Source organism: Rutilus rutilus, assembly GCF_951802725.1.
Source record: "Rutilus rutilus genome assembly, chromosome: 12".
NCBI classification, from domain to species: Eukaryota; Metazoa; Chordata; class Actinopteri; order Cypriniformes; family Leuciscidae; genus Rutilus; species Rutilus rutilus.
This window is the reverse complement of record NC_140217.1, coordinates 8,008,756-8,035,300: the sequence shown is the minus strand read 5'-3', so window position 1 is coordinate 8,035,300 and position 26,545 is coordinate 8,008,756. Positions and strand designations below refer to the sequence as shown.

The 26,545-nt window shown below is 36.8% G+C and overlaps 2 protein-coding genes across 2 annotated transcripts; one reads left to right on the top strand and one right to left on the bottom strand.

The window, feature by feature from the left end:
* Positions 1-292: 292 nt before the first annotated feature.
* iqcb1 (IQ motif containing B1) lies at positions 293-9,803 on the top strand. The gene is made up of 13 exons (XM_084426841.1): positions 293-548; positions 830-995; positions 1,092-1,212; positions 2,517-2,610; positions 2,703-2,802; positions 2,893-3,065; positions 3,576-3,682; positions 4,406-4,527; positions 6,604-6,746; positions 7,460-7,608; positions 8,100-8,231; positions 8,368-8,524; positions 8,851-9,803. The coding sequence occupies exons 1-13, from the start codon at positions 434-436 to the stop codon at positions 9,069-9,071; spliced, it is 1,800 nt and encodes a 599-aa protein (XP_084282967.1). The 5' UTR covers positions 293-433; the 3' UTR covers positions 9,072-9,803.
* Positions 9,804-14,688: 4,885 nt separating this feature from the next.
* Positions 14,689-26,119, bottom strand: tbx19 (T-box transcription factor 19; the record flags this gene model as incomplete). The annotated part of the gene is made up of 8 exons (XM_084425436.1): positions 25,466-26,119; positions 23,320-23,584; positions 20,643-20,777; positions 18,582-18,643; positions 16,480-16,541; positions 16,131-16,331; positions 15,055-15,190; positions 14,689-14,926 (listed from the first exon to the last, which is right to left on the bottom strand). The coding sequence occupies exons 1-8, from the start codon at positions 25,690-25,692 to the stop codon at positions 14,689-14,691; spliced, it is 1,326 nt and encodes a 441-aa protein (XP_084281562.1). The 5' UTR covers positions 25,693-26,119.
* Positions 26,120-26,545: the final 426 nt, after the last annotated feature.

Genomic DNA, 26,545 nt, shown 5'->3' with positions numbered 1-26,545 from the left:
TGCAACAGACTAACATTATAACATAACAACAGTGTTATTTGCTAGCTACAACTATATCTAGACCATCCTCGACTCAGCCAGGTGGGGGCGCTGTTGTCAAGGAAACAACGACAGACACAGATGTCATCAAAAATGTTCCCTCTTCAAATAATAGACAATAAGATTGAAATAAAATAAAAAATTCAGCAATCTGGACACCTTACACTTTAGCATGACATGAAATGAGTTTATGTGAACAGCACATGATAGACTGTAAAAAAATAACAGCACATGCACCGAAAGACGGATGGTCGCAGGGAGATGACGTAAGGTCGCCGTAGAAACCAAAGAGGCTCTTGTCCGTCTTGTTGCTTTGCCTGTGCAGAACTCGATATTCGACAACATGCACTTTTATCGTCCTTATATTTGAAGCCTTCTATTTTCCGAGCCAGTGATGATCGCAATGGTTCTATCAGGAGACGAAATAAACCCAGAACTAAAGAGTCTGGTCGCCAACACTAGAGAAAAATCTGAAAACAAGTTTAACGACGTGCTTTCTGCATTAAAAGGTAAAGCCCTGTCCTTTCCAATGTTTATCACTATATACTTTCGTTTGGTAAAAATTTTGCAGCTCACCCAAATTGTGACAATTTGACAAATACTCTTTAAAAGTGGCAAATGTAATCTGTTATTATGAGCTCGTAACACTGCATGTGTAGTAATTCTAGTCTAATTATAAATATGTTGTTTAAATGAGTTTTAGATGAAGTACATGTTACATGTCAGCTATCCTAGAACACAAGCATGTATCTCCTATGTGAATGAGCTTGAACAGCTTTCACATTCACAGATCTTCTGGACAGAAAGTCTTCAGGAGATCAGAGGGATCTGGAGGCGTGTAAACAGTGGCTTTACTCTGATGGTGTGCTGCAGTACTGCTCATCTTCACTGACATTCAGTCCAGTCAAGATTCAAGGGGGCTATGCAGTCCTCACACAGATGGCAGACCTCCTCAGGTACTCAAATTAAAGATGATTTGTTTTAAATACACAGTGAATACTGCTTTCATTCGCAGCCTCACAGAGTTTTAACGCGAGTTTTCGTCCGTCCAGCACATGCTGTGTGGGTCTGGGTGATTTCAGACACATGGAGGCGTTCAGTCATGAATTTCTGCCATCGGCCGTGGAAAGTCTTCTTTTTCTTGCAGACCGTCTAATGAACAGAGCTTTGCAGGTACGATATTACAGTTTCCTGAATCACACAGAATTGGGTTTTAAAACTGGGGTCCAGGGACTTCCGGAGGCTACAAGGAAGTGCTATAGGGTCTGTGGAAATTTTTCAAGAAAAATGTAATATATAAGTATAAAATAAATATAATAATAATAATAATTTGTTACATTTATATAGTACAGAAGCGTATTGCATTCACTTGAGGAAAAATAATCTACTCTGTTTTTCTGAATTAATGACTTAATTATCTCAGAATTATGAGATCATTTTTCATAAAAAAATATTTTGTTCTGTTTTTCTGAATTAATGACTTAATTATCTCAAAATTATGAGATACATTTTTCTTGAAATAAAATGTATTTGCTCTGTTTTTCTGAATTATTGAGTTAATTATCTCAGAATTATGAGATAATTAAGTCATTCATTCAGAAAAACAGCAAATATTTTTTATGAAAAATGATCTCATAATTCTGAGATAATTAACTCAATAATTCAGAAAAACAGAACAAAATATTTTTTTTATGAAAAATGATCTCATAATTCTGAGATAATTAACTCAATAATTCAGAAAAACAGAACAAAATATTTTTTTATGAAAAATGATCTCATAATTCTGAGATAATTAACTCAATAATTCAGAAAAACAGAACAAAATATTTTTTTTTATGAAAAATGATCTCATAATTTTGAGATAATTAAGTCATTAATTCAGAAAAACAGAGCAAAAACTTTTTATTCATGAAAAATTATCTCGTAATTCTGAGATAATTAACTCGTTAATTCATAAAAACAGAGTAGATTATTTTTCCTCAAGTGAATGCAATACGCTTCCGTAATATAGTGCTTTTCTGGATACTACTATTTTCTGGGCAGCTATTTACATATGTAAGGGGGGAATCTCCACCACCACCAATGAAAATAGATTAAAATAATTATATAACAAATATTAGGTTACAATAAAAAATATATATTAATAAATGAATATATATATATATGCTATATATATATATATATATTTTTTTTTTTACAGTATTACATTACATAATATCTTTTTACAGTATAAGATTAGGCCTTTACTGCCTTTTAAATTTTAGGAATGGAGTCCCTTGCATTAGAATGATCATATATGGGGGTCTATGGCATCTAAAAGATTAAAAACATTTGACAGTTTGGGTTATTTCATGTACTTGACTGATTAATAATGCAAAATAAACCCTTTCTAAGTAGTTCTATCAACTCTGACTTTTATTTTAATTGGTAGAGACTGCAATATAGCAACCAGATAATTTCATTTCTCTCTACAACAGGACAAGGCACATAATGAGCTGATTCGTCTGTTTAGAAGAGTCTTTGATTCCATTGGCTGGCTCCTCAGGGCTCACGGACATCTCATTCATCATGGTAAACAACGTCTATAAATTTAGCAGCGTTTGACCATCACAAGATGTTTAGAGATGATGAACTGAAATGAAACTGTTGGTTTCCCTTTGCAGTATTGAGATCTAAACATTATGAAAGTGTCCAGATCTGTGAAGACGATGACGTCTCCATTGTTACCGTCACCATGTGGAACAATATCTTCAGGGCAAACGGGTACAACAGAAAGCTACTTGGTTCATGATACAGTCTTTATCCACATGACTGCTCATACTTTGGAAAATCTTTTCCCTTGTTTTTCTGAAGTGCTGTAGTGGCTGAGATGGGAAACCGGGCTCTGACTGACATCATGGATGATCTTGTGTATAAAATGTCCAGTAGCTCGAATCCTGTGATTGGCAGAGCAGCTGTAAAGACTCTTGTTCTGATTATGGACCACAGCAGCTCAACACATCAGCTCATTCACAGACGATACAGAGGTACAGTCAACTCAGATCTCAGAACGTCTTCGAGCTTTAAGGCCCGTTCATATCAAAGACAATAACTATAACAATAAAGATATAGTAAAAAAAAAAAAAATCATTCTAGAGTCCACACTACAACTATAAGAATAAACTAGAGTTCAACAGTTGGGTACCATAAGTACACAGTCTTGTAGTTTTTTTTTTCAACGCCGCTAAAAAAGTGGGCAGTCACTGTTGCACTCTATAATGGCACAGAGGAATAATATAATTGGAATCGCTTTCATAGCTATTTTTTTTTTCTAGCTGATGATTGATAAAAACTTTGAGAGCCAATCAGAATCCATCCTGCTGTAAAGTGCTCGAGCATTTAAAGCAGCAGACGACAGAACTGCAGGGCATGCTTATAATGAACAGGACATTATCATGCGTTGGTTTAGACAGTGATTTAGTTATTGTTGTAGTTATTGTTCTTGGTGTAAATGAGCCTTTAGTGTCTGAGTGTGTTTCCTTTGTTTTGTCCTGCAGGTTTGGCTGATTTAGCTGTAAAAGACTGGCGTGGTAAAGGCTTTGACTCTGCTCTGGATCAGCTTATTGATCACCTGCGGTCAGACGTCTCATGGAGAGACACTAAGGTCAGCAGCCACCAGCGTAAAGCATCTGATAAATACCTTAATGGAGACAACTTTTACATTTGGTAGCATTTCATTTATTTCCCCCCTAGAAGTCCACCTATAATGATAGTCAATGTGAAAAAATTAATAATTCTATTTTTTATGGCACATTGCAGTATTTATTTTAAATGATTTATCCATGTACATTATTATTATTTTTAAATTCAAATACTTGTAATCTTTAATCAAAATGACTTCCCCTCCCTCTTGCAACGACATCTTCTCTTCTCTGATGATGTTAACTGGCACTCAGCAATAGCAAATCACAATACAATGATCCAGTCAATTCCCAATGGACAAAATCAAGTCCCCCCTACTTGTTTGAGAAGCTGCTTCACTCATTTATACGTTACAATAGGGAGAAAACCTATCGCAACTTCTGTTTCATGCCTACTTTAAGGTGTCTTGCATCAAAACTCATAATATAGTTTTACGTGATCATTTTATGCCGTCTCTCTGACCCCTTTGAATTAAACTGGCTGTTTTTTATACTGTACCTTTAATACTAATATCTATCAGTGATCTCTGTTTTATTTGTCCAACCTCTTTTCTGTAGAAATGACAACATTGATCGATACACCATGAGGATTTCAGAATTTTGCATCATAGCTAATGATGAACTGTAGAGGAAGTTTTCTCATATTCTCATTCAGTATGTAATTCTTCACTCTGCATTATATTAAGGAGTCATCTGAGGAGTGTATGAGAGCAGCTTGTATTATCCAGGCAGCCTGGAAAGCCCATCAGACAAGAAAAAGACTGAGGAAACTCCCCAGAGCGGTCAGCACGATACAACGCAGCTTCAGGTAAGGAAATAATACAGTAAAAGTCCCTCTGAATAAAGGAGCTGAACACAACAGCTATGCAATAAAGAAAAGGAAGAGGCTATTTGCACTAAGCTAATGCAACCTGACTTGGGGACAGATTTACTAACAGCTTGTGCCAGAGCAAACCCTCTCTTGGTGTTAAAGAACAACAGTCAGGATTTACTCAAGACATGCAGTGAAATATGAGCGTTATTTTTGTTTTTACTCTGGTTACGACCTTATTGCATTTGTAGGAGTTTCCCTTTCAGATGCCAAATTTATGGGAGGAGATTAGGGCTGCACGATTAATCGCAATTAACACGAAATCACGCTTAAACCGTTTTGGCTTAGTGCGATTATTTTTTTTATGCGCAGCTTGTCAGTGAAGCACGGCTCTGTGATCAGTAGTAAATTCTGCTCCATCTGAAAGCATGTTTGAGTCGCTTATAACTTGCATTTGAAAAAGCATTGATCATGCGTCAAACATCTTTCCCAACATGAGAATCATTTATGAACCTCTTGTCCAACAAAAGACAACATTTAATAACATGTTTTTACTCCAAACTCACTTCATAACGTCAGCGGAGTGTTTGAAAGTATCCTTCTGCGAGATGATGTGGCTTCTTACACAGAATAAGGCACACAACATATTATTTCGTAGTATTCTATACAGTGATAAAGGATATGTCGATTAGCATTGAAGTATTAACTATACTTTATTATCATGAAAATACCAGAGAAGGCTTGAAGAACTCGGATAAACCAGATATTGTAGTAGTTTATTAGTCATGTTTAATCAATCAAAGCGTTTCAATCTTCTGTTTATTCAGCTACAGCAATAGTATGATGCTCATAGGGTTTTCCCGGAACGATCTTACTTCTGAGGGGCATATTTGGAGTTTCTGTGCGAGAGCGCCCTCTGGCTTTCAGATGGAGCCGCATTTACTACTGAGAACAGAGCCGTGCTTCACTGACAAACTGCGCAGAAAATAATCCCAGCCTTTGCCGAAACGCGTGCGGTTTAATTTGAAATAATCTTGTCGCCCTAGAGCAAATTATTTAAATGTATCATGCAAGGTGATTTACTAAGTTTTGCACTAGTCGATTTACTGGTATCTGCGCCATTATTTATAAAAAAGCATGTCTTAAACCATGGGCCGGTTTCACAAAGATAGACTTTGACTATGGCTTAGATATAGTAGATAGTCAGACTTCAGATAGACATCTAAATCAGACAGACCGTTGCACAAAGCACTTAAGACTCTGACTATCTTAAGTAGGACTACACTGCAATGCATTCTGGGTAAATTAAGACACTTTTCAAAACAAAAAAACATGGCGGATTGAGTAGGCGCATTCAACCGCTCAGTGCAGTTTACCCCAGCGGAAAACATGTGTTTGGAGGAGTATAACAGTTACAAGGACATTTTACTTGGGAAATTTAGCGGAGAACAATAAGTAACAAGAAGAAATGTTTAAATTATGAGCCATTTTCCCTTTTCTTTTGGCTGTTTGTAATGTAACTGATTGTTACTGCTGGTTGCCAAGGTAACAGAGTCTTAGACCTAAGTTAGCCTGGGGGTAAGAGGTGTCTAATGTTTTTGGTCTAAATTAAGTCAGTCAGTATTTTTGTGAAACAGTCTAACTTGCATTAGACTAGTCTATGAGCAAATTTTAGACTTGTCTAACACTATAGACCGGTCTAAAATAGCTTTGTGAAACCGGCCCCTGATGCTAATTTGCGCTGCTCTTGGTAGATTGCGTTGGTCCTTATGAAAATGATCCGGCTCCGTCTGTGTTCTCTAGTTTGCGCGTCGTCAGTAGATCATTCGATTTTTGGGGAATTACGCTCTCACGCTAATTTTCCCTGCTTAGTAAACCTGGCCCCTTACTCTCCACACCACTCCTCCTGTTATCAGATAGGTAATTTTCTTTGGCTCAACCAGACATTAGTTAGTGTAAATAGCCTATGCCGACAAGGCAGGCTATTTGCACTTGGTGTAAAATTAGACACTCCTTAAAGGAAATTCCAGTTTAGTGACACTATGGTAAATGAGATTTATTTATGTGCTTTAGGGAAAAGCGCAGACAACGACAGGAACACGTCGAAAGTCAACGCGCAGAAGAGGAATTACGTCATCAAGTGTGTCTGCGTAGACAGAGAGCCATGAGACAGTTCCGCCAACACCAGCTTCATCTGATGGAGATACTACCAGCCGGTAACAACACAAAATGGAATGAGTATGATAACCATTGTTGTGTGTATCAGGCGCACACACGCGTGAGAATAATATAGAACAATACCTAAGCATTACACGGTGTGAGCGCATACATTTCAGCCAATTAGAATTGCGTATTCTGACAGACCATGGTATAAAGCTAAAATAAAATGTACATATTAGATGACAAATGTAAACTAAACAAAAATGAGAATGCCCTGGCAACTAACTGAAATAAGTATAAGTTGAAGCACTAAAATTACTAACTGGAAATAATGAAAAACTAAAACTTAACTAAAATTGAAGTAAAAATAAATTAAACCTAAAATAGTAACATTTAATTCAAACTAATGAAAATGACAAAAGCAAAATTAAGATGAAAGCTATAATAGTATATAAATAATACTAAAACAACTAATTTGTGTATTGAGTCTAAGGTTGTGTGTGTAATTTTGTGTTTTTGGGTTGTGTTTTATTCCCTCACTTTGTAAAAATGAACAAAATTTGTTTATAATATTTCACTTGTTATGGAAACAAGTAGAAAATTGTAGTTGATGGCTGTGACGGAAACTAAAGCCTATAGACTATAAAAAAAACCTTTGAAATGTCCAGCCTCAACTCACCTTTTCAGTTGAAAGAAAAACACTTGAAAGAAAACTGCGTCAAACCATTTCATGAGGTCTTTAATTGCTATGATTATCCACCTCTCTCAGCACAGCTGGAGAAATACCTGGGAGAGCTGGAGAACAAGGCAGCCGTGCGGATTCAGAGTGTGTGGAGAGGACACCGAGAGAGACGCCACTTCCAGCAGCGCACATACACTCTCAGACAGCACAGAGCTGCTGTCACTCTACAGAGAGCCGTGAGCGCACAGAGACACTGAATAAACCTTTTACAGTGTTATTTTAGTATCATTGAGATAATGTTATAGTTTTATTAAAATGTTTATTTATTAAACTATTTCAGTTTTCAAGTTTTTGTCAATCTATACAAATATATCTATTTGTCTCATTTTTATTTCAGTTTTAGTTATTTTGGTACATTAAGTTAAACTAAATGAAAATGAGAAATGTTACTATCTATCTGATTTGAGTTTTAAGTTTTAACCAATTAAGGTTTATTTCATTTCAAGTAAAGGTTTTAGTTAACTATAATAACCCTGGACACTTATGTGAAAATAATCGTAGTCACTTGTCATTTATCATATACACTACCGTTCAAAAGTTTGGGGTCAGTAAGACCCCAGACCCCAAACTTTTGAACAGTAGTGTGTGTATTAATACAATAAAGTGGTTGAGTGTTTTTTTTCCCTGATAATCTTGATCAGTTATGAGCCCATGGTCTTTTTGTCAGATTCTGCGGTTTTTAAAACGTCGTAAAGCACAAAGGACTATTCTCATGCCATTGAAAGGACCCAAAGGACTGACTGACAGTAGAAGAACAGAGCTCAGGCAACAGATACAGGAGCACATCTCTCTACATCCTGTAAGTCACTATGAAGAAATGAAATCTGGTGTTCTCTTGGTGTTCAATGTCTTTGGAAATTAAGAATCAATTTAAAAAACACAGCCTTTTCAGGTTAAGTTATCTTATCAATGATGATGGTTTTTCTGTTGTGCAGTCATCTGTGATGTCAGCAGGGGACAGTGTGGATCTCCATCAGAGAGCTCAGAGTCTCCTCCACCAGCATCTGCTCAGCAGAGCATCTGATCGGGCACAGGAGCAGCACAGACAGGCTCTACTTGTGCAGATCAACACAGACTTGGAGCTTTTATTAAGTACGTACCTAAATCAAAGGCTGATCTGCTGAAATGAAGTATGACATCATGAAGTCTGCAAAGCATAAGGCCTGTGTGATTGCGAATTTGAAAGCAAAATTGAAAAGCGAGAAAAAATAGACTGAACATGTAATACACATGATGTCACTGTTTTCTCAAATTCGCATTTTTGTAGGTTACATGGATACGATAACGGTATCGTTTTCAAAAACTACATTTTCAGGCCCTAATGCCATTGTTGTGTTAATGAATGGCCAAAACACAAAAAGGTCTCAGTTTATAGTTGTAAACGCCCCCTAAAACCACTCATTTGTTTTTGATTTTAGATGCGCCGTCCCTGAAGGATGCCAAAGCGGATGATGCTAGTCTGTTCCTGAGCCGTTCCTGCCCTGTGGCCACGCGCGCCCGTCAATCCCACAATGCCTTGATGCAGAGCATGCGTCTCCCGTGGTGGAGGATGCTGGGTGAGGAGTTCTCCAGTCCAGAGGAGCCTCCCAGGAAAGACTATGACATGGACATTGAGTCACTGTATCTAGGTGGCAACTAAAAGATGATGAACTCAGACTTTATTTGCAGTATATCTTTCATATCAGTATATTTGAAAGAATGGTAGTTTGAACAGGTTTTATAGCACACTAGGGCTTCCAATATGATCACATGTATTTTAAAAATACAATGCAGTAACAGGACAAATACAGTGAAGCTGGAATCATTTAGCTACATAATTACAAAAACAGAATTGTTCATATTTAAAATGTTTCTTGTTAAAGGGATAGTTCACCCAAACCCGAATATTCTGTCATTATTTACTCCGCCTCATGTTGTTCCAAACCTGTATGACTGACTTCTGTGAAAAAAAAAAAGATATTTTAAATAAAGTTGGTTACCAAAAAGTTGGTAACCAATGACTTTCAAAAGCACCGAGACATTTCTCAAAATTTGGAATGATATGAGGGTGAGTAAATTTTCATTTGTAGGTGAACAATCCCTTGGAACAGCAGAATAATACAAGCACTGTCTTGTACACAAGTTCGTATTAAAAAAAAAAAACCCAAAAAACATCTCGGGTACATAGTACACTAGCAGTCAGGTTACTACTGACTACTGTAGTCATGATTTTTCTCATAAGTGCTTGCTTTTTGGGGGGGGGGGGGGGGGGGTTAGATATCAGCTGGGTACTAAATAGGTTTTTTTTTTTTTTTTACATTTTCATCCTTTTTAAAAGCCTAAATGTACACTATGTAACTTGTTTGTTAAATACATCATCAATCCTTCTTCCAAAACGTGTTTTTGTCTTACCCTGATTCACTATGGTAAGCCTATTGTAGGTGTTTAGATTTTTTGTGGGAAATTCTGTACATACGTCACTCGCTCATGCGCATCTTATATCTGGTAAACAGAGAAAAGTTGCTCCGGCTACTTTGACGTGTGTATGGTGTGGGAGTGGCAGAGGTTAGTTGTCACAACAAGCAAGAAAAGTTGACGTGGAGCCGCTAAATCTTGAACCTCCGAGGAATCTCACGTAAGAAAAAGCCAAACAGAGCTCGTAATAAAACGAGAAACAACATTGGCGGCTATTCAGAGATGGGAAGAACTGAGGGATTTGAAATGTAAAAGCGACGTGGAGATGGTGTTCGTTCTACTCAACAGGTGAGTTTGGTATTTTATTGAACAGATCAATTGCCATATGTTGCTCTCTAACAGTTCATTTTTAAGCATTTATTGTGAAGGGTCATTTCTTTATGAGTTGTTGCTGTGTACCGCGTCTATTAACGGGTAAAGCTACAGTAACGTCTTCAGCTAGTCAGCTTGAGATCCTTTCCATCTAAACTGGTTATATCTCTTAAGCCTAGCAGTGAATGTTTATGAGCAGTAACCATATTCCGCTGCACAATCACGCAGAGCCGAAGCACAACCAAAACAATGCATGCGGTTTTTGTTTTTTTAGCCGTTAGAGGGCCAAAAGTTACATAGTGCACCTTCAAAATAAGACTTGCCATTACAAGCCATAAACAAGGTCTAATATGAAACAAGTCAGTGTTGGAAAATAAAAATATTATAGATCAAGAAAATATAACTTTTTTTCCTGGTCATTTCTGAAGCTGCTTAGACACTGTGTATGTGCCTTTATGAGGTGTGTGTGTATGAGAGAGAGAGAGAGAGAGTCTATTGCATACCCATAGTGGTCTAAACTCATGCCAAGGCCCCATTCACTGGACAGCCGTCATTAATTTTTACACTCGTGTGAAAACAACAGAGTGGTCCACTCCACCGGCACAATTAAAATAACATTTTCAAGAGTGGAAAAATATGATGGGGGAATAATTTCCTTCTCTTTATGCAAACTACGGGTAATTGAGGCCTGCTTTTGGAGGAAGCGGAACTGTGTGTGTAGTGGTGTGAAATCTGTGAATGCAACTGTAATGTGTTTGTGTTTCTGCCTGTGAAAGAGTGAATGCAATGAATGTGTGTGTGTGAGAAAAAAAAAAAAAGAGATAGTAAATGAACGTGTTTGCAGTTGTGTGCTCAATCGGAGGTAAAAAAAAAAAAAAAAAGTCCACAGAGCAAAAGCACTGTGCCTGCCAAAAACTGCCTTGTTCCACATGCCAAAGTGTTTTAATTGATTAACTAGAGTAACCATTTATGCTGGGGCCTAATTGTCGAGTTTCTACCTCAGTTGTAGTTCTATTAAGCTCTCTGTATGAGTCACTCCAGTCAGATGTTCTGTGTTCAGATAACAACTTTGAACTTTTGACCAGACTGTTGTACAATTAGACTGTGAAGAGAAATAAAATATAGAGATTTGGGGTCAGTAAGATTTTTTTTTTTAATTATTAAATCTCAGCAATGACGTAATTTGTAATGTTACAAAAGATTTCCATTTCAAATAATTGCTGTTCTTTTGAACTTTCTATTTATCTAAGAATTCTGGAAAAAAAAAGAAACATTCGGGTTTCCAAGAAAATATTAAGCAAAACCACTGTTTTCAACACTGATAATAATACGAAATGTCTCTTGAGCAGCAAATCAGCATATCAGAATGATTTCTGAAGGATCATGTGACACTGAAGACAGGAGTAATGATGCTGAAAATTCAGCTTTGCCATCAAGAATAAATTATATTTTAATATTTTTGATCAAACAAATGCAGCTGATGAGCATAAGAGACTTCTTTCAAAAACATTTAAAAAATATTACTGACCCCAAACTTTTGAAAGGAGGTGTACATTTACAGTTAAGCAGTTATACGACAGATGGTTTTATCCAAACGTATGTTCCCTGGGAATTGAACCCATGACACTGGTGTTATTAAATGATCACTGACTTGTGATGACAACATTAACACTAAAGCTTTGCTCAGATCAATTGTATTGACTCGCAACGTACCAAATTACGATATTATGACAGAAGGCTGCCAAGCACAAATACTGAAAGCACAAAAAGTTCCCCCTTTTCTATTATAATAGATGGGCATCATTTGGGACAGGGCAATAGAGTGCAACAGTTGGGTTCCGGAAGTAGAAACATTCATTTTCTCCACAGGAAAATTGATTTTTAATGATAACTTATAAACCTTTGAGCTTCCAAGATTTGTTAATCGATGATAATTGCTTCTGTTGAAACTTCAGCCTGCATTATTTCAACTTATTTTTAAAATAATTGTGTTTAACTGGGATTTGTGGTGAAAAACTAAAGGCTGGGTGGTATAATGATATTGTGACGATGGTATATCATTAGAGATTTTGCTATAGAGTGTATCGCGGTATGTAAATATTTAAGCACTATTGACACTTTAGAGTGATGAAATGCATAAATGAGACAATAGAGCGTGACGTGCTTGATGTCAGTGCTGGCGTGGAAAACTGCCTCTCTCAGAAGGCGATCAAAAATGTGGGACATCCTTAATGTTATAAAGACTTATTAAGGGCAATAAACTGTGAAAAAGAAGTCAATGTGGTGCACGAGCTGACACACAGCGTAGTCGTGTGCACAGGAAGCCGCGTCACTCAGCATGCGATCGCCAATTCAGTTCTCTTTCACGTCTTATTGCACTTGAATCGTCGAATACACACAAAATGATGTCAAAATGCCCAACGTGTGGAGTATTCATGTAAACGCAGTCGGTATTTACTCAAGTCAAATTAAACAGTTGGGTGAAAACTTGATGTGTATCAGTATAATGGATACGTGCGCTCAAAGTCTTAAAGTGACAGCAGCCTAATATTCCCGCTGCTCTCTGTATCATTAATGTTAATCAAACAACAAAAGACAAATAGAAAATAACTTACTGCTGTTGACTGGATAACGTTTGTAGCTTTAATAAGAATAAATTAATACATACAGTGAAGACTATGCAGTTTTTTATTTTTACATTTGGTTATTTAATTTCTGTACTATGTCTAACTACATATTATCTACCTGAAAAATGTAAATTCATATTTTTGTTATTGTATTTGTCCTATTGTTAGTCATTTGCTTCTTATGTTTAATAACAAAAATAAAAAAGATAAAAACATCTATATCATGATATCATTCCTGTAAAAATTATTTACAATAATTTCTCATATCATAAAGAAAGATTTTAGTCATATCGCCCACCCCTATTGCCCATGATGCTGTACATAAAATTCCACCAATCAGAGAGTCACAAGCAAAACGTGCCAAAATAGCTAGCTCCGCCCACTCCCACTAAGCACTGCGAATGACATAATCGAGTGTGACTCCTGACACTCTAAAAAAAAAAATTAATAATAATAATAAAAAATTAAATGAGTAATTTTATATTTCTCCATCGTTTTTTAATTCAATTATGCTGTTCGCAAGGCTTAATGGTATTGTAGTTCTTTCCCTCAATAAATCCGTTAAGTACACAGTCTTGTCCCTTTGTATTTTTGTCAGATTTTCAAATAGTATTTGCTTAAAATCAAGGTTTGTAATATTATGATTCACCTCATAGCTGGTAAGCTTGGTTCGTGGCTTATAACCCTTTTAAAAAATACTTTTTTTAAAGGTGCCCTTGCATGGATTATTTTATTATTTTAGAATGTTTCCTGGGGTGCCCTTATAATGTTAGTATGTTTTTTAGATCAAAATTTGTTATAATTTAGAAATAAAAGGCATTTTTCCTAGCCTGATTTTAGCCTCTGATTTGAACGCTCTGTTTGAAGGGGCGTGTCTGCTGTGAGACTTCAGTGTAAACGCCCACAGCTGTGATTGGCTGCTGTGAGACTTCAGTGTAAACGCCCACTGCTGTGATTGGCTGCTGTGAGACTTCAGTGTAAACGCCCACTGCTGTGATTGGCTGCTGTGAGACTTCAGTGTAAGCCTGTTGATCACGTGAATGAAGATCTTATCATTGCAACGCAGTTTCTGCACTCTCACTAATGATTTCACCAATGCAAACATGATGTACGTACAGTAAGAGCTTCGTTGTGCAGTGTAACAGCGTCATTGATTTCATAAAGAGTTTTGGCCAGTGTCCAGATAAACTCGCGCTGTGTGATTGACAGCTTGGGCGACTGGAAAGGGATTATTCTTTGATCGCTATCTGTATATTAATCACAGTTTAAGTAAGATTATTTTCATCCTACTAAGAGAAGTGACGTGAAGTTGATCGTTTAGTCACTGGCTTGATTTACTGATGCATAAACAGTATTGAACGACTTTGAGAGAAAGATTATCTGTCTGAACTTGAACAATTACACATCAGACATTCACATAACCCACTGGTTCTTCAGAGGCTCGGATGAAGGAACTAAAAAAATACCTTTGTGTTCATTTGTACATCCAAACACTGAGCAACTGCCATGCTTCGCTCGTTTGCAAGCCATGATGTCTCTCGAAGAAAAATGATTCGGCTGCGCAGTTCCGCCTGGCCTTGAACATGGGCTGGCATATGCAAATTTTATCAGGGGTGTTTTTCAAAAACGAGATTTAAATAAGAAGGAGAAAACAATGGTGTTTGAGACTCACTGTATGTCATGTCCATGTACTGAACTCTTGTTATTTAACTATGCCAAGATAAATTCAATTTCAAATTCTAGGGCACCTTTAAATCCTTATGGGAGAAATGAATGGGAAAATTACTTCCGGAACCAACACCGCTGAAAAAGTGGTGCACTTTTGCACTCTATTAACACTTCAAAACCACACCATGAGAGCACTCAAAATGAGTGGGTGGTGACAGAAGACCAGCTCATCCCGCCTACCCTACTGTGATTGGCTTGATCTACACCACTCTCGGAGCTGGTTGGTCCGTGTCCCTGCAGTAAGGAGCAGGGTGATGTAGAAGTGGAGCCACCACCTGCAGGCTCCTCCTGGCTGTGTGTGGCGCTCACAATGCCCCCTGGAGGACTGGAGGATACAGTGCAACTGCTCACAGTCCACAGGCATGGATACTGACTGAAAAATCACAGATGAGCAAACATTACTTTACTTCAGGTTTGTATGTAAAACTGCTTTACCTTATTGTTTGACATATTGTCGTACTTAATAAGGCTCATCTGTATAAAGTCAGTTCTCTTTCTGACCTGCTGGCTCCGGGAGAGCTTGGAGCAGGAGGCATGGACAGCATCCCAGCAGGGCCAGGAGGAGATACACCTGTCCAGCTCTCGTGACCAGAGAACATCTGCACAGCACCTGGACTCAGATTCTCAGATAGAGACACTTCAATGAAAAACAAAACAATTAGGGAGTTAGCAAAGAAATACTGACATGTTATAGTTTTTTTTTTTTTTTTTTGCCTGTGGATACAAATATAATAGTAGCTTTATATCTATATACAATAATAATATAATATAATACAATGTGATTAGTTCATCTAATAAATATAATAAAATGAAATATAATATAATATAGGGTTAGACCCTTTTTCTCTTCACCATAGAGGGCACAAAATCTCATTTCAACAGCTGATGAATATGTGTGATATTTTTAATTTAGCTATTTTACCTGAATATCAACATTTGTGAGATTTAGTTAGTCAAAACAGTTTCTGTGCCTCTGGAAAATAGTGATCAATTACATTACTTTATGTTGAATATCAACATTTTCTGTGTTTGTTTGTTTATGAAGGATTTGCAGACACATCACTGTTTTTAGACTTGAGTAAAAATTATAGTTTTTATTTTGAAGTAAAAAAAACAAAACAAATCTGACCCTTGGGGTAAGATATCTTACACTACAACTTACATCTTTTGTATAATTGTAATTTTTTTATATATATATATTTATATTTATTTTGTGTTATTTCCCTGATGTATCATCATCCATGCTAAACTTAAATGCACATTGTTCTTAAGGGGGTCATCTTCCCCTAATATACATAATATAGAATAAATAGAAAACCTGGAAATATAGTGCATAAGTCATATGTCAGTTTGGAACTTGAGTCTCGTTCCCCTTGGAAATGAATGACCAGTAAATTTTTCAACATTTCTCCTTTCATGTTCCACAGAAGAAGGAAAGTCATACAGGTTTTGGAGTAACATGATGGTGAGTAAATAATTACGGGATTTTCAGTTTTAGATTAATTGGTTCTCTTAATGCAAAAAGCACAGTGGTCTGTAGCTATTGCTGAGACACGATTCAAATGATGACGTGTCACCTGAGTTATGGCCACGGTGGTGGGGGTGGTGGTGATGATGATGGCGGGGCAGGTAGGGCGATGGGTACGGGGCTGCTCGGTGCCCGTGCAGACTTGGGTAGTGTTTGTACCCATGGTGGGGAGTAAGCGGTAAACCTCCTGGGTACGGAAAGTTGCCACCACTAGAACACAGAGTGTCTGGGTTTGATATGAACCATCCACCTGCAAACCAACAAATGGACACCAATATGCTTCACACAACACTGTTAGCATAATGCTATAAATATTTCTTAAACATGTTCATTGTCCATAAATCAGACAAAAATATTAGTTTTGCCAACTTTAAGAAAGTGGAAAATGAATCACTAACAGTGTGGTATGCCCACATGCTGGTTTTCAGCTGGAGGTTCTAGATGATTCTTGGGATGGATCCTATGGAGAGAAAAAGCTTTGTGAATGAGACAAACCTCAAATGAAGAACTAACCTATCAAAACAGTTCATATCCATAAAGGTTCAAAGGTTTGGGGGAGGTACAACTTTTTTAAATGTTTTTGAAAGAAGTCTCTTTTGCTGCATTTATTGGATAAGAAATACAGTAAAACAATATTTTACAATTAAAAATGACTTTTTTTTTTTCAATTTTTTCAATTTTTATTTAAATGTATTCCTGTGATTTTTGTTGTAACATTATAAATATTGTTACTGTCACTATAGATCAATTTAATTCATGTTTGTTCAAAGTTTTAAAGTATAAAACAATCTTACTTAAATTTTAAAAACTTTGGAACTGTATGATGTATGCAAAATCACCTCATTTACATATTTTTTTCTTTTTCACTATTTAAATTCTTTTCAGGCAAAAAAACAAAAAAAACACTTGTAAAGTTTATCTGTAAACATAACCTATCACATAGCCTACTCTAGCTCTCTCTTTTCATTTGTTCCTGACACTTTTGATTTTACTTCATCACTAAAACTTTCTTAAAATCTTGTAATTAAATTCAGTATTTATATTTTACTAGTTTATGGTCTGTCTTTGGTGGATTTCTTTTTTATCATGAACTCTACTGTAATGCAAAATATATAAATAAATACAATATATTATTTAAATGGTTTTATATTTCAATGTAGTATTTGTTGTATTGCCTTTTATAATAGCCTAAAATCATTAGGTGTGTCCCAAACTATGCACTGTGCACTATGTACTCAAACATGTAGTGTATGAATTTTATACGGTTATTTTGTCATTCTCCATTGTAATCTGACAGCCCTGCCCCCTCCACTACGTAATTAAAGCTACGACAGTTGAGTGCATGAAGTGTCCAACATGCCATACTTTAGCGGTGTCTGAAATCGAATACTTCCTTACTAAATAGTATGCGAAAAACTGTACGCCAAAAGAGTAGTATTCGAAAAGTCCCCGGACGACCTGCTATACTTCCGCCAAGATTCTGAAGTGTGCATTCGATGGACACTTTACTATCCCGTGAGGGCATGAGAGGAGATTTGTGAATGGAAGTGAAGCGATGCAACTGACGCTGGTCGGTCACATGAGAGTAACAACATGGAGGATGTAGTACGTCCAGATTTCATTCATACTACCCATATTCATCCTATATAGAGCGTACTTTTTTAACGGTCATGGTCAATTCAAATTCAAATATAGTACCTACTCAGACAGTACGTGATTTCGGATGAAGAGTTTATTTTTTCGGTTAATTAAGTGCATCACTTTATACTACAAATGAAATAGAATAGTGCATAAGTATGCGAATTGGGACACACCTATGGTATTATAGTAATGAAAATCACCAATGAGAATAAAAATTACACCTTATACTAATAATAATTTGGGGCTGGAATTTTTCCTTTACAGTTGCAAAATATTCAAATGGTCCTAAAATATGCATTCATTATACATTCGTATTATATATGTGTACATTTTCTTTATGCAAAATGTTTCTTTTTCTTTCTTTTCTTTCAAGTTTTAGATGAACATAACGAAAATAACTTTTTTTTAACCTTTTAATGAGATTCACCCTGTAATTGTTCAAATTTACACAGTACCGAGTGAGTCTCATTTAAGTAGTTTTTTTAGAGGAGTGTTGTACCTCGTCTCCCGTCAAGTTATGACTACATTTACTGGAGTACAATTATTCAGCGCTCATTCCACCAACATTGTTGTGTAATATCTCACACATTCTTCACTGTAGCCGCTTAAAATCTCTCACTCTCACTTCACACTGCCTCTCCAACAAGCTCCTTTACTCACACACTCACTCGATTCAAAGCATAAACGTTTAATAATTGGTCGCTAATCACGGCTGATTTCGCACAGTCATGCTAGCTTGACTAGCGCTAATGCCTGCTATGATATTATTATGAGTTGAAATACGCATTGTTAAATTGGTGAGAAAACTTATCTTCTGATACTGACAATGTTTGTTCGATGTAATTTAAATACATTGTACCTTTCCTTTGCATCGAGGAAAGCTTTGGCAAACGGATTGTGTTTTATCTTCAGTGCAGTTATCTACGAAGGGAAGGAAACCAGAAGGATTATGAGGATAAAATATTTGAACACCAGAGGTCACATATTTTCATCTCCAGCTAATATTATTTCTTTCAACAATTTTACAAGCTATTATATTTTGCATTCAGCAAAACACAAACAAGTAGCTTCTTTTTAAAGGTAGGCTACAGTTCACCCAGCAAGATTTCCCACTAAAAAGCTATTTTATACGTTTACACGACACTGTTTTCAACTAAAAATGCGTTTTGGCCGTTCATTTACACGACAACAGCGTTTTGGGGGCCTGAAAATGCTAACTTTTTAAAATGGGTTTCAAAGTGCAAGTTTCTGAAAACAATACTGTTATTGTCTTCATGTAAACTACAAAAATGCAAATTTGTGAAACGTAGGCGCGTAGTTTTTCTTTACAAAGTGACATCGCCAACTACTGGCCTGGCAGCACAATACTTGTTTTTAAAGGGATACTCCACTTTTTTCGGAAATATGCTCATTTTACATCTCCCCCAGAAGTAAACAGTTGAGTTTTACCGTTTTAGAATCCATTCAGCCGAACTCCGGGTCTGACGGTACCACTTTTAGCATAGCTTAGCACAGATCATTGATTCAGATGAGTCCAGTAGCATTTCTTTCAAAATGACCAAAGAGTTTCAATAATTTTCCTATTTAAAACTTGACTCTTCTGTAGTTAAACCGTGTACTAAGATCGACGGAAAATGAAAAGTTGCGATTTTCTAAGCCTATATGGCTAGGAACTACTCTCATTCCAGCGTAATAATCAAGGAACTGTGTGGCTGTACCATGGGTGCAGCAGGCGTAATGATATGACGCATCGCCTGAAAATAGTCCCCAGCTCGGTAACTTCTTCCAACGTGACCGGGACTAAGTTTGTCTAACCTATTAGACCTATTTTCAGGCGCTGCGTCATATCATTACGCCTGCTGCACCCATGGTACAGCCACACAGTTCCTTGATTATTACGCTGGAATGAGAGTAGTTCCTAGCCATATAGGCTTAGAAAATCGCAACTTTTCATTTTCCGTCGATCTTAGTACACGGTTTAACTACAGAAGAGTCAAGTTTTAAATAGGAAAATTATTGAAACTCTTTGGTCATTTTGAAAGAAATGCTACTGGACTCATCAGAATCAATGATCTGTGCTAAGCTATGCTAAAAGTGGTACCGTCAGACCCGGAGTTCGGCTGAATGGATTCTAAAACGGTAAAACTCAACTGTTTAACTCTGGGGGAGTTGTAAAATGAGCATATTTCCGAAAAAAGTGGAGTATCCCTTTAATCGTTTTTGCGGATCCATGTAAATGGGGATCGTTTTGACAATGTTGTCGTCTGTACACGGAAAATGTTTCCGTTTTTAGTACATCGTTGTCGTGTAAATGCACCTTTAAAGGGGACTTATTATGCCCTCTTTTCAAAGTCTTGATTTTGTTTTTGGGGTCAACTAGGATAGGTTTTTTTTGAGCTGGAAAGCTCAAAAACATTATTTTTCCTGATCTTTTACATTGCAGAACCTTTCTTTCAATGTGCTCTGATTGGTCAGTTGTACCAGTGTGTTGTGATTGGTCAATCGCTCAGGAACATTTGGGGAAATGTCACGCCCCTTACCATAACTGCGAGTTTCAACACACTATTAAAGCAACTCAACCAGGCCTCGTCCTCTTTTTTGCGTATGCCTTTGGCGGTAATAACTTAAATGAGGAACTTTGTGACGTGCATTTTCCCAGAAGAAAAACTTCAGGGAGTTCAGAAACAGTGCACACTGATATAGACAATAACTCCCATTGGAGTGACTTTGTAACTTTGGAGAGCTTTTCATAATTTACTTTCACTTCTTGGTAAAGAGCAGCATAAACATCCTGCCTAACCGTACTTTTCAAGCTATACAGAAAAAAAAATATTTGTCTGTCTTTTGGAAAACATGAGAGTGAATAAATCATATTTGGGTGAACTATCTCTTTAAGCATGTTTAGTGAAGATGCTCTAACCTCCTCATTCTGGTAGGCTGTTACAGCGATGAACTGAGTGTCTGTGAAAGAGATGTTTGTCACCATCCTGTGGCTTCCTCCTACACGAACAATGTGAATTTGAGGTTCGTACTTATGGAGAGAATTCAGCATGATCTGGATCAGGTGATCAGAACAGAAGACAAAAGAAAAGTAAGAAAGAAATCCGTTCTTTACAGGACATTAGTTTTACAACATATGTGTAAGGTGGCGTACATAAAGACTTCAGCTAAAAATGTAGGTCCATACTGCACCGGTATATATTTTTAGACTGAATTTGAACTAAATTCTAAATGAGGTATGAAACAAAGGATATAGAATTGCAAATACCTGTAGATTTTGAATGTAAAGAAGAATTAAAACAGACTAAAGTCCAAAGAAATCCATACAATTTTTGGGTAACAATACATACATGCTTTAGACATTCTACTAACTATTAAGTAACTTTGCAACTACATGTCAAGTAACAGTCATTAGAGTATTAGTTTTTTTAATATCTGTTAACACTTGATTTTGATGCTCCCCAACAGACATTCTACTGACTATAAGTAACTTTGCAATTATGTCAACTTATTCTACTAACACCTAACAGTCTACTAGTCGACTACAGTCTACTAACACTCAAATGAGAGTTAGTTGACAAGTTACTAAAGTGGACCATCGAAATAAAGTGAAACCCAGCAAAAAATTATTGCAATTTAAAATAAAAGATTTTGTTCTATATTTATATATTAAAAATGTATTCCTGTGATTGCTGAATTTTCAGCATCATTACTCCAGTCTTCAGTGTCACATGATCCTTCAGAAATCATACTAATATTTAGATTTCTTATTTCTTATTATTATCATTTCTTATTGTTATCAATGTTGAAAACAGTTTTTGCTCTTTAATATTTTTGTGGAAAGCATACAAAGCCATTCAAAAGTTTGGGATAAGATAAAAAAATTAATGAAAAAAACATTTATTTTATTCAGCAAGGGTGCATGATTAGAAGTGACAACAAAAGATTTCTATTTCAAATAAATTCTGTTCTTTTGAACTTTCTATTCATCAAAGACTCGCAGAAAGCACGATTTCCACCAAAATATTAAGCAGCATAAACAACATTTCAACGCTGATAATAAGAACCATTATTAATAATTGAGCACCAATTATAATTGAGCAGCAAATCAGCATATTAGAATGATTTCTGAAGGATCATGTGACACTGAAGACTGGAGTAGATGCTAAAAATATTTCTGAAGCCTATTATTATTATTATTATAGCCACTTACAGCAGCTAGGCTATATATTGGAATTACATTCCATTTATTTTCTTATTTGTACAAAATTACCTGAAATCATACACTGCAAACAGTGGCTATTTTGTAAGTGCTGTATGGCAGTTTGATGTCTGTTTAATTGTTTTGATATGTCTAATCAGATGAGAAATAATATAGGCTATTTCCTATATCAAGATGATATTATTCAGGTCATAGCACTGTGGGACGTGGCCAATTATCAGTTAAAAGGGAGCCAGTTCTTAAATTCTGACAGTATCACTACATATTGGTAGGTTTTTATATTTACACACACTGCATTGTCTAAATAAAAAATTCTTGGAATGACTGCAGTGACCACGTCAAGCATGATTAAATCTATCGGGCGAATTCTGAGAAAGAGACAGGCGGAACGAGAGAGAGAGAAAAGCTGATTTTTTTTCTCTCTCTAATTGGTAGATTACAATGACTGATGAGGGGCAGGTACTCATCTGCATGGCTACAGGGGACATAAAGGGCTTTGTGTGCCTTTCTCTCCCATTTGCCTTTTTTTAATATGTTGCCTTTTTGAACATCTAAGGACTGATGGCTAAATTAATTTTGCATAGAAAAAAACAGAGGTAATTACCATAATGTACAACTAACCACAGCAATTATTTCATTTAGAGCTGGTTCTCTCTCATCGTCCTCTCCGCTGCCAGCTCCGCGTTTAAAAACCCCGGTAAATAGGGACCAGGCAGGAACACAGGAGAAGAGGATGGGGTGGCGGGGAGGGCGCAGGGGAGGGGTCATGTAAATACCAATAATAATTTGGTGGCGGAGTCATACTCGAATGGAGCGGGCTGGAGCACCTCGCAGCGGCCTCGCTGAAAGCCAGGATGGCTAGCTGAAGTAGACCACTCTCTGTCTGAACGGCAGGAAGTGCATTAAACGAGAAAAGTGCCAATTAAGAGCTGTTTATTCCTGTTTACATGCAGTCCCTGCTGAACAAAGGGGCTCCATAGGTGAAGTGGATGCCGAGGAGAGCACTAATTGTATAAATGCACACTTGAAATTTCCCCGTGGCAGCGCACAGGGTGATTAAAGGCAGGCCAAGACTCCTAAAAGCTACAGAGAGGCCTGTTTGGACACACAAGAGACCTGAGAGGCTACTCAAGATTACAGAGCAGGCCGCGTACGGCATTACACACCTGCACAACACGAGCGTTACATGCGTATAATGTGCAGGCGGCCTTTGTTTTAACGCATGGAACAAATGTCAGTTTCTCAGATTTATCAATCTACAGACGCAAACAGAGAGATAATAATGGATAACTTATGGCGAAAGACGGAGAAGTGGAACTTGTTTCAGCTAGTTCATGCATTACAATTGTGTGTATACGTGTCAGTGTTTCTGCACCTGGCCTCCTCCGTTGAGTTTGTTGGTCAGTTTGACTTTGTTGAAGGACACTGGAGCTTTCATCCAGTGGGCACCGAAGTTGGGGGAGTCGGGGTGGATGTAGACACAGCTGTGACTGTGAGGCTCAGGTTTGCCCGCAGGGACCCACTCGCCGTTCACGTACTTCCAGCGGTGCCCGTCTGCGGGGCTGAAGTCCAGCAGGAACGAATACATGGCGTTGGGATCCAGACCCGTCACGCAGACCTTCAGAACTGGAAACATCCTCCTGCAAAGGAAGAATTGTGACAGGAGAATTGCTTAAAAATGGTTACTGGATCTCCTGTGCACTCTTACAAAAATTGATAGTTCCATGAAGAATCTTCAACTTCTATGTTTATGTTAAAACCAGCGCCTGGTTCTTTATAGTGGAAAAGGTTCTAAAAAGAAAAAGTTATTTTAGGAACTGTCCAATGAAAGGTTAACCAAAATCATTCTTCTATGCCATTGCTGTGAAAACCTTCATTTGGAATCTTTATTTTCAAGAGTGTATGTTCTATGGTACATAAATACATTTGTGTTTTTCGTGTCCATACAATGAAAGTCAAAGGGTTCCAGTGTTGTTTTGGATACAACTGGCTTTCGCTACATGGACAAAAACACTTTTTGTGTTCCACATGCAGAAGAAAGAAAGCCATACAGGCTTGGATTTACATGAGGGCGAATAAACGATGACAGAATTTAAATTTTTAGGGGAACTATCCCTTTAAGACAAAAATCTTGTTTGTCCAAAAGCTCTAACACACTCGCATAAGTGATTAAAAAGTTATTCCCCCAACAATGATCCACACCGTCTGCCAAAACTCTACGAGCAGTTACAAGCACAAACTTCATGAGAGGCTGGACGCTAGTCATTTTCCACTTTTTCCCCCCCATGATTATTTTTTATGGATGAGAACAAGTTTAAGAGGGGCCGCAAATGGAAGGACACCCACCTGCAGAGCTGACCTGTAACTACTGAATGAGTTGGTCAAGTCACCCTTCAGCCTGACAACACAACAAGCCTTTTTCAATTAAATGAATCTGCCTGATCCAAAAAAACATCAAAAACACCGCCATGTGCCAATAGCAACATACAATTATAAACCTGCTTAGAGATGACAAGGCATTTTGATAGAAAGACAGATGGATAAATGAAAGCAGATAACTAGAGAGACATAGTTTGATCATTTTAGTAAAAAAAATAAAAAAAAAATAAAGTAGCACCAAAACTACAACTGATATTAACATTATCAAAAGGATTACGAGCAACAAATTTGCTTTTAAAGTTCTAGGTTTAAACTTTGACATTGAATGTTAAAATATTTGCATCTTCATTTTTCCCTATTCTCTCTGTTAAACCATTCAAGAAACAATATTGCAGTAAATTTTAAATGTGGTGGACAAAAGTATTTGGACACTTAAGTCACGGTTAAAAAAATGTCCTGTCGTCATTGTATTAGATACACTGTAAAAAATGATATGATCAATAAGTCAATTTCAATGTTTTTACATTACTTTAACTCATGAAAATAATGTAAGCAACTTAAAAAAAATAAAAATAGTTATATATGAGTTATATATAGTTATGAAATGACTCATACAGCCACTTTGAATAAGGCAGCAACTAAATTTATGAAGCTGTTTTTACAATTACTTTTAAGCATATGGACCCAAAGTGATTTTTACTGGATGAGAAATCAGTTCTCACGGGTGTCCTCGCAGAGTGACAACCAGTGTCCAGTTTTTCTTCATTTTAAACAGTATAAATATTGTTTTAACACTTAAAACCTAATAAATGTCTTTTGTGATTTTTTTTTCAATATCATCTTTAAATGTTTTAAAGAAAGATGATAGCACAAATACATAATTATAATATTTTGTGAAACACTGCAGAGACATTGCATCATTACATTTATGTGACTTAAAATTATTAAAAGAGCTAGGATTAGAAATTAGAAGTAAATACTAATTAAATAAGTATAAGCAATTAGAACGTATTAACTTATTTTCTTCAAAAGTTCAAGTAAACTTCACAAACATATTTTCTACCATATTCTGTGCAAAACAAATGTGTTAATTAATATAAACAAACGCCACTGCTTTATCAAAAGACTTCATCGCGGCTCACCTGCCGTTCTTCGTCACAATCATTTCATTGGTGACTTCTTTGAATTTCCTCCAGAGTTCAGCATCTTCCAGGGTGACTTTGAGCTGTTTCTCCGTGGGGTCCCCCTTCTCTCGGCCGGCCTGTAACTCGCTCTCCACGACGCTCAGCAGTCTGGTGATACAGCAGTCACTGCTGGCCCGAGCACCGGTCACCGCTCCACCGCTCCGCACATCTTCCTCAACCTTCATGATCTCACACGCGCGCGCGCCAAGTGGAAAACAACTGGACTTTAACTTTAGCTCACTTTCATTTATGAGAAGATTTCTGTGCCTAACAACTTGTGGACTGCATCAGTCATAAAAGAAAAAGAACTCTCTTTAGCAGTGTGTGTGTGTGTTCTAGTAGCCGTTTGATCTGTACTTCAGCTCACTGCGACCACCTGTTCTTATGACCGGAGGACTAACCTGCCGTCACGTGGGCTCTCCCTAATTAAGTGATTCATTCACAAGCTTCTTCTTTTTTTTTTTTCATTTCAGTGCCAATTCTAATATTCTATATTCAAGTTTATTTCCAGTCTTTACATTTATATTATTTAGGCAATGTTATGCTGATTAGATAATACGCAGAAAGTTCAAACGAAACTTCTGACAGGATTAACATTAGAGAAAAATAAACGTAGGCTACATTTAAATAATTTACGTAAAACAAAGAAAACCATGATGTCTAAAACAAATTGTAAATCACGCTCTGTTAGGCGTATTACAAATATAACAACTCGATGTTTCTTTTCAGAACCACGGACAGCTCGTAAAGGACGTGTGTGTGTGTATGTGTGTGTGTGTGCGTGCGCTAGAGATAAACTCATCGTAATCTTAAATTCACAATGTATAGACTCATCAGGTCTATTAAATAAACTTTACTTTGAATTGTAAGGCTATAAATGACGTGATGTAGCCTAGTTATTTAGGTTACACCTATATTATTATTATTATTAATTATTAATTTTTTTTGTGGGGCTTAAAACTTTCAGGATTAAAAAAAGTCAGGATTACTTTTTTTATTAGCCTATTATTACAAGTTTTGCTTAGGTCAAATGAAATA